Genomic DNA, 9331 nt, shown 5'->3' with positions numbered 1-9331 from the left:
CTTGCATAGGTGCCGTACTCTGTCTGTTTAGATATCTCTGTATTTGAAGATGCATGCCTGTATCAGTTTCTTTGGCGCTTCATTGTATAAAATGTAGTGGGTAAGAATTACTAACTCACTTTTATGTATTTTCTTAAATAAAAAAATAAAAAAGTTCAGCAGGTAACCATATTTACAAACTAATTTGCGTTGTGAATGTAAACTGACTCGTTCCACACCATTCCGATTTATCATTCCAGTGATCCCTGGAACATGTGAAATTTCTTTCACTTCGATTACTATTTGCTAATAATGCAACTTCAATACAGCTCAAAAAAAGAATTGTCAAACGAAATACTGCAAAATTAAATATTAAAATTCATATAATATTGTGGGGTGTACTCTTCAGTTCCTTTTTGTCGATCCGCTGCTGCAACAATCACTGAGTTACTGTATGTCCATTGTAACTTGGTGTTTTATGCCAAGAATGACTAAATCGAACATTATGTTTCAGAACTTCTTTTTATTATATCACCTAGTTTTTAACCTTTTTACGTACACTGGTGTAATGATAGGTCAGTCTTCTTACATATTCCATACAGTTTGCCAAGTCTGACATGCTGACTGCACGAATTTACATAAAGTACTCACGCAAGCAATTACATGCTTCTTGCACAAAATCCCGTAAGACACTGATGCACATCTTACTCCATCGAATGATCATGAAGTACTGACCCCTAGTGCCAACATGGCTGCCCTTTTATATATAATTCCGAACAATCCTCGGTATTGTTATAAAGTTTTTTTTAATAAAATTGCAATTAAAAATGTTACCTCAAAATTAATGACTCATTTCAACAGTTGCACTAGCTCTTGTAGAGCAAATACATAGATGAATTTTCAAGAGTATAACATTTGAAGAGTGTACAAATGCTCAAAATATGAAGTATTTTTACTATTTTTACTAAATACAAAAATACATGATTCGCAAAATGTTACTACCAATGTATATGTTTCCAAGTCTCCCAATGAATGTGGCATAATAGGTCTTTTATTTATTATTGACAAAACACCTAAAGAACTGCCTAGGTTTACATGCCACTTACAACATTTTCGCTAACTACATTTTAATTTTCTAATGAATTTTGATTCTCTTAGTTGGTTTTTCCTTTAAATACCACAGAGTTTAATTGAGATACTGTTTTAACACAAATCCATCTCAGTTTCAAAGATATGACTTTGACCATTGTACTCGATCATTTCACCTGATTACGTTAATCCTATATATTCCTACCAATTACAGGGCCTATATAATTTCATTGTAACAGTTTTATAAGTATAGGTTTACCTATACCACTACCTTTTGTTTACATCAGTGATTCCTATTTATTTCAAATTGGATCGAAAAATTCGTGTTTTAAATGGGCTTCAAAGGACTGTTACGTCTCAAACGTGAAACTAATAAAGTAACTAATTAAAAACAAATACGGATCGTATGAATGTTTTGTATGTGTGGATTGCTGTCCGACTGGAGCAGCCGTGGAAGCGGCCTTCCACCTACGTAATTAGGTTTGGCCGAAGTATGGCTTTGTTGAGAATCCGATACTCCCCTTCACCTTTTATACTGGCGGTTTTGCCTGTAGTGATATCTACCAGTTCCCACGGACGTATATAAGGGGGGTCCAGGGGGTCCGGACCCCCCCCCCCCCCCTTCCTTAATTTACACAAAAAACGCCAATATTAAAAGAATACCCGCTTTTGAAACCCCGTGCCACAAAATAGTCACACACTGCGCTTGGTTGACGTAGTGACAAGCCACGGAGGAATGAGGTTGCAAAAAATAGCGGTGCCCTGCGGCGGGGTGTCTACCCCCACCCCTCACTATGTGTGCAACGGAAGTGAGTGCAATCTTGCCAACCCTAGCGGAATTCCGCTACGCGTATTGGAGTTTTTTGGCCTTCGTGGCGTAACGTCGAAATTCTGAAATTGTTAAAAATGTAGCGGAATTCATCTTTCTTTGGCGAAATGTAAAACCCTCTTAAATTTTGACTGCCAAGTACAAAACATGTGATATATGCACGGGAATGCAGATACCGAACAGTCTTTCTCCATGATGACAGACATTAAAACTAAAAGACTTATTAAGCTACTCGCAGAAACATTAAGTAACTTGGAAGTATGCCTAGACATCCAAAACAAGAACCGTTATTGATCATTATTATATTTCGTACACAATTACAGAGGAACATTTCCGTAAGTTTGAAAAACGTATCAGTTATTATCTGAGAACTGAAGGTGATCAAAATATTGCTGCATCAACAAATTCATACATTTCACTGTGATTTTAATAAACATTGAAACGTTGCACACACACATTGCTAAGAAAAACCTTGTAAATTAACTCCTTACGCCTTAGCCAGTTCAGATTCCATATAAAGAGGAAAATAACCTGTCGCATCAAACTACAATTACTATGTTAACAGCAACTATTTGAATGAAGCACGATATTCAGGTCCATCACTGGAGACTGTCGTCCTAGTTGTCGCTGATCATTAAATGCTCCAGCTGGAAAGATATGGAATATATTTGTTTATAGCTTAAATTATTTATTTAGCCTGTATATCGTCAGGAATTAAGTAGACTATATCATAAATTACATTTGAAACTGTAGTGGAATTTGGATGTGCTCGAGGCGAAATTAACTTATTTTTGGCTGCCAACACTGAAGGGAACCAATCCAGTGTGTTCTGTCGCTTCCACTTGGGCAGTCACAATTAGTGACGAAGTTTCGGGCGTCGTGTGTCAAACCAGCTTAAGCTGTGCATGCGTGTGTTTAGTTGTTAAAAGAGTCGTGTTTGAAAAAAAAAAACTATGAAACGGACAAGACAGAAATCCCTTCTGTTTTTTTTTCTAAAAAAGAGACACAGAATTCTGATGCACTTGTTGCGAAAGAGAATGGCATGTCACCACGTGATGCGGAATCCCAGCATGAAGAAGCGGGACCATGCAGGAAAACTGAGGAAGCAAAGAAGGGCGAGTCTCCTATTTACCATTGTAAAAAGAGTTATATGATTTTGAGCCGCAGTTTTGTAAAAAATAAAGAAGAACCTTCTAGTTTAACATTTAATTACAAGTGAACAAATGGGTCTATCGCAAAATACGTTACACCAATTTTTTCTAGTTTAGTTCTGCGTTAGGCTATTATATGAGAGAATTTGGTTATAATGTTTAATAACTATTTTCTATTTATATTTATAGTAACAACTGCCTGGATTGTGAGCGTTTTCCCTAGGAACTACTCACTTCAAAACTCTTGAAACGTGTTAGTTTGATGTTAATGAAATTTCATGTGGTTACAGGCACATGTATTGGCAGTGAAATCTCATCTTACGGAATTATTCAATCACTTATTGAAAGTTTCTTATAATTTTTCTAAAATAAGTTTTCCATGGCCAATATAAACATAGGACGCGTGTGATTGTTTTGGAGCGCTCTTTTTGTGGTACCTAATCTTGAAACTATGATCACTGAGACTGTACAGTGTGATATAATTTTATGAAGTTTAATATTGAATAATGGTTGCAACTTTGTCCATGTTGAAGTAGCTTTTTTGCCAGCAAAAATGGTGACTGCTGATTGGCTGAAAAGTAAATGAGACAAACAGTGGCGGATAAAAAATTTTGCACCCCTGGCGGTGCAACTTAATTGTGAAGAAATTATTAGTAAGTTAGCAGCAAAACGTAAAAGGCTAAATATAATACTTTAAATTAAAGTAATTAATGTTTATTTTTAAATTAACTTACGACCTGAAGTTACAGCAAATTGCCAAAGTGTCACAATTTAAATACAAAGACTAATATAGTAATATTATTGCTCAATGTAAATGATTAAATAATGATATTCATAAATATATAATTACCTCCATTGTTAGCTTACAATTAGCTGCTTTTTCATAAATAAATACCTCAACAGCTACAATACATATGTTTTATTTAAAGACGCTTGGATCAATTAGTGTTTCTCTATAGTTTTACCTGCATGTAATATGGATGCTAACGTATTTGTGGGGTTTTTAATTTCTGCTTGATTGACTGTATTGGCGTTAAAAGCAAAACCCTTTTATGTAGTGGGCGAAGACAGGTTTACTTTCCTAAATGATAGTGTTGCCCCCCCCCCCTCCCCCCAATCCAAAAGCTGTAGGTACGTTCCTGCCAGTTCCGCTTGGGGTTTCTGGGTACTGTTGACCAGATAATGCACCTCTCCCACTTCATTGTTAAGCCTTCTTCCTTTAAGTCGCGCGGAGTGGCCGCATGGTTAGAGGCGCCATGTCACGATTCGCGCTACCCCTCCCGCGGGAGGTTTGAGTCCTCCCTCGGGCATGGGTGTGTGTGTGTGTTGTCCTTAGCGTATGTTAGTTTAACTAGTGTCTAGGGACCGATGACCTCAGCTGTTTGGTCCCTTAGGAATCCACACACATTTGAAATTTCTTCCTTGGTCTTTTTTTCTGGTCAGCTGCGTGACCCTCTGCGTCTGCACCGTGGGCTGGGGCCATGTCGCCCCCCACGGCCGCATCAGTTTTCGCTACATCCTCTCCATGTGCGAGTGTAAGGTAGGGTCAACAAACCCGGGACGCAGTGTTTTGCTATCGGCACGTGAGAAACCACGTGCTCCCGGGCAGGCGTAAGCGCAGTGGGCCTTTATGTCAGGGTCATTCGATAGTCGCGTCGATCGTTGTTTGACTTTGGACGGACGCCGGCCGGCCTGCGGTACATAAATAGAAGACCCCGCAGCTCCGCGAACTGTAGTAACCACCAGAATGCTTCTGCCACTGGCTGTGCTCTTTGCCTTCGGTCTTACCAACTTGCTTCACGCACAGGTAAGTACGCTGCAACGCCTTCCTCGGTGCGAAATACCAGTCTCATTGTAAAAGTGAAAACCGTTTCTTTCTCCACGAATTTTTTTTCGAGACAATGAAAGGAAACTTAAGAGGGGAATTCAATAAATAATGCGACACATGTTTTTTCCTCGTCCAATTTCGTTTGAAAAAAAAATAAATAAAAAATGCGAAATTTGCTGTGGGAGATATCGCAGTACTCCCGAATTGTCCCCTATAGTTTCGTGAATTTCCGAGAGATGGCGGCGCTATACGTTGCCTTCGGAAATGTCGCCTGTAACGGAGATGTTTTCCAAGCAGGGCGCTGTCAGTGAGATATTCACAGGCGCTTTCGGAACGTCTACGGCAGTGGTTCCCAACTTTTTCTAGACCATTACCCCTGAGTGCAATCAGACATTAGCTACTACCCCCCCCCCCCCCTTCCCCACATTATCCCAAACATTAGCACCTAACTAAGCTGTAGAATGAAAGACTTTTCTTGGAAGACTTTTATTTTTAAAATGATGTTAGATGAATGATATTTAGTTTGTGCACGAGAGGTGGTGGCTGCGGGGGGGGGGGGGGGGGGGGGGTTTAGAATGAATGACGAAGGAATTCGTGTGCATCGCGAGTACCACCCACAATTCCTACTCAGATAAGAAAGCTAACTATCCGCAGTGAGGGTAGGCACTTGTTGCAAAACATACTTTCCGTGCATTACTCCTCTCCATTGTGGCACTTGCTTGACCTCCACACTGCAACCCCATTTAAACAAGTTTAGATGGTGCACTATACGTTATGTTAATAACTCACTTGGTTGGTGCTCTCCCTACTTCTGAACTGGCAAAAATTGGAAAACTTCACGCTGTTAACGCTTTGTGTCTAATCACTCTAATTATAATAATAATAAATTCAGGTTGTAAATGCTTTGTGTCTAATCCCTCTAATCATAATAATAATAATAATAACAATACTGTCTACAGCACAGTAGAAGTCTTTGTGTAGTTAACTGCTGAGTTGTAGTGTCAATTAATTACACTACTGGCCATTAAAATTGCTACACCACGAAGATGACGTGCTACAGACGCGAAATTTAACCGACAGGAGAAAGATGCTGTGATATGCAAATGATTAGCTTTTCAGAGCATTCACACAAGGTTGGCGCCGGTGGCGACACCTACAACGTGCTGACACGAGGAAAGTTTCCACCCGATTTCTCATACACAAACAGCAGTTGACCGGCGTTGCCTGGTGAAACGTTGTTGTGATGCCTCGTGTAAGGAGGGGAAATGCGTACCATCACGTTTCCGACTTTGATATAAAGGTCGCATTGTAGCCTATCGCGATTGCGGTTTATCGTATCGCGACATTGCTGCTCGCGTTGGTCGAGATCCAATGACTATTAGCAGAATACGGAATCGGTGGGTTCAGGAGGGTAATACGGAACGCCGTGCTGGGTCCCAACGGCCTCGTATCACTAGCAGTCGAGATGACAGGCATCTTATCCGCCTGGCTGTAGCGGATCGTGCAGCCACGTCTCGATCCCTGAGTCAAAAGATGGGGACGTTTGCAAGACAACAACCATCTGCACGAACAGATCGACGACGTTTGCAGCAGCATGGACTATCAGCTCGGAGACCATGGCTGCGGTTACCCTTGACGCTGCATCACAGACAGGAGCGCCTGCGATGGTGTACTCATCGACGAACCTGGGTGCACGAATGGCAAAACGTCATTTTATCGGATGAATCCAAGTTCTGTTTACAGCATCATGATGGTCGCATCCGTGTTTGGCGCCATTGCGGTGAACAACATTGGAAGCGTATATTCGTCATCGCCATATTGGCGTATCACCCGGCATGATGGTATGGGGTGCCATTGGTTACACGTCTCGGTCACCTCTTGTTCGCATTGACGGCACTTTGAACAGTGGACGTTACATTTCAGATGTGTTAGACCCGTGGCTCTACCCTTCATTCGCTCCCTGTAAAACCCTACATTTCAGCAGGATAATGCACGACCACATGTTGCAGGTCCTGTACGGGCCTTTCTGGGTACAGAAAATGTTCGACACTGCCCTGACTAGCACATTCTCCAGATCTCTCACCAACTGAAAACGTCTGGTCAATGGTGGCCGAGCAACTGGCTCGTCACAATACGCCAGTCACTACTCTTGATGAACTGTGATATCGTGTTGAAGCTGCATGGGCAGTTGTACCTGGTCACGCCATCCAAGCTCTCACTCAATGCCCAGGCGTATCGAGGCCGTTATTACGGCCAGAGGTGGTTGTTCGGGGTGCTGATTTCTCAGGCTCTATGCACCCAAATTGCGTGAAAACGTAATCACATGTCAGTTCTACTATAATATATTTGTCCAATGAATACCCGTTTATCATCTGCATTTCTTCTTGCTGTAGCAATTTTAATGGCCAGTAGTGTAGTTTTCCTGTTTTGAAGCGAGTAACAAAGCAATTTCTGGACTACTGGATATATTATCTACAACTTTGAGAAGATATTTTCTTGAGATATTTAGCATTGTTACATGTATAAATCTCGCTTTTATCATCACCGATGTATGGGACAAAGCATAACATATGTGTGTAACAGGTGGACTATGTGAGGTACCTGTAACCTCTACCACATTAATGCCACTAATTGAGGAAGATTAATTATTGATAAATTATATAATCAGTTTCAGAGTCTTACAAAATGGCGATATTAGTAATAATCGAGTTCGTTACTGAAACAGAATCGAATAGTTTAATTTTTAGCTCTCAGAGAATTTCATATTACGACTCAGGGGGTAGTTAGCCCCAGGTTGGGAACCCCTCGTCTATGGAGACCTGGCAGCGAACAGAAGCACGATGAGTCGTTGGGCGGGACGTCTGTCACCATCGCAAGGTCGCGCAAACCTGTGAGATGTTCCGCGTGCTGGCCGGCCGCTCACAGCTGCTCACTCCTGCAGTGTTGGAACGTGCGGACACTCTCATTCGACGTGATGGACGGATCACAATCAGACACCTCTCTGCTCAACAGGACGTCCCTGATGGTAGTGCTGACACACTCGACCACCAGTTTGGGTACCAAAAGGTGTGCCAGCCGCTGTGGCCGAGCGGTTCTAGGCGCTTCAGTCTGGATCCGCGCGACCGCTACTGTCGAAAGTTCGAATCCTGCGCCGGGCATGGATGTGTGTGATGTCCTCAGGTTAGTTAGGTTTAAGTAGTTCTAAGTCTAGGGGACTGATGACCTCAGATGTTAAGTCACATAGTGCTCAGAGCCATTTGAACTGAAAGGTGTGTGCCCGCTGGGTTCATCGCCCCCTAACACAAGACCATTAAGAGCAGTGAAAGACCATCTGTGTGGAATTGCTTGCACGCTACGAGGGTGATCCTGACAACTTTTTGTCGAACACTGTCATAGACGATGAAACATGAGTTCACCTTTTCGAACCGGAAACAAAACTTAATCCATGGGGTGGCGCCACCCCACCTTTTCTCCGAAGAAAAAGTTCAAAGCCAGTTAAGTCATGGCGACGGTCTTCTGAGATTCTGAGAGGGTTATTCTGGTTTATGTACTTCCTCACGGTCCAACAATCAACTCTGAAGTGTATTGTGCTATCCTCAGGAAATTAAAGAAATGACTTCAGTGTGTTCGTCACCGTCTTTGCACCCGAGAGGAGCGCACAGAACTTCATTGGACTGTTCTTCCTCATCCACCCTACAACCCGGATCTTGCACCTTCCATGTGTTTGGCCCAATGAAGGATGCACTCCATGGGAAGTAGTAAGTCTATGATGGGGAGGTTATTGGTGCAACTAAATGTCGGTTTCGACGTCGACAAGTAGAATGGTACTATGCGAGCATATAGCGCCTCCCAGTAAAATGGAGTAAAGCCGTTGCATTGAATGAGACTAACTTGAAAAATAAGGTTTTGTGGTCAAGTGAGTGAGGAATAATATGGTGTATTGAAATTCTGACCAAAACCAACCTGCTGCAGAAAAAAAAGTGTTGCATTACTTATTGAACGTTCCTCATAGTTTCGATATGGAAGTGTCAACAACCATCCGTAGTGGGTACACACCCTATTAAAACCCATGTACCACCCTTTGCAATGTCCAGGGGACCATCATAAATCTCGGTGAATTCATTCTAATTACTGTTTTTAATAATGGTGATGTTTCTCTTGCCTCACTGTGCATTTCGTTCAGTCACCTTCTATTCTATACTTGGGGTTGCCAACTTTTTTTGTCAAAATAAGGGAGACTTCGATCCAACAAAATTAATAGGACTGAAACAATTTATTTAAATCTAAAAAACAAGTTCATTGCATGCACCAACCAAAAAACTTCTTCATAACAATTATTAGCTGAAGATCAACAAAATTTTTAACTTGAAACTATATTTGTTTACTCTTTGGTAGCTGTCTGAAGTTTGCGATTGTTCTTTACAAATTCTGCTCCATGTCACCCACTCAACCCCC

General features: G+C 41.6%; 1 protein-coding gene across 1 annotated transcript in view; it reads left to right on the top strand.

Annotated features, from left to right (window-relative positions):
- Positions 1-4786: 4786 nt before the first annotated feature.
- Positions 4787-9331, top strand: part of LOC124551168 (gamma-interferon-inducible lysosomal thiol reductase-like) — a 30630-nt gene continuing 26085 nt past the window's right edge. Inside the window, exon 1 of the mRNA XM_047126151.1 lies at positions 4787-4855. Within this exon, the coding sequence (XP_046982107.1) occupies positions 4796-4855 (60 nt within the window). The 5' untranslated portion in view covers positions 4787-4795. The remainder of the gene's footprint in view (positions 4856-9331) is intronic.

The sequence above is a fragment of the Schistocerca americana genome, chromosome 9, assembly GCF_021461395.2.
Source record: "Schistocerca americana isolate TAMUIC-IGC-003095 chromosome 9, iqSchAmer2.1, whole genome shotgun sequence".
Taxonomy (NCBI): Eukaryota; Metazoa; Arthropoda; class Insecta; order Orthoptera; family Acrididae; genus Schistocerca; species Schistocerca americana.
The sequence above is the reverse complement of the archived record's forward strand: the minus strand, read 5'-3'. Positions and strand labels throughout refer to the sequence as shown.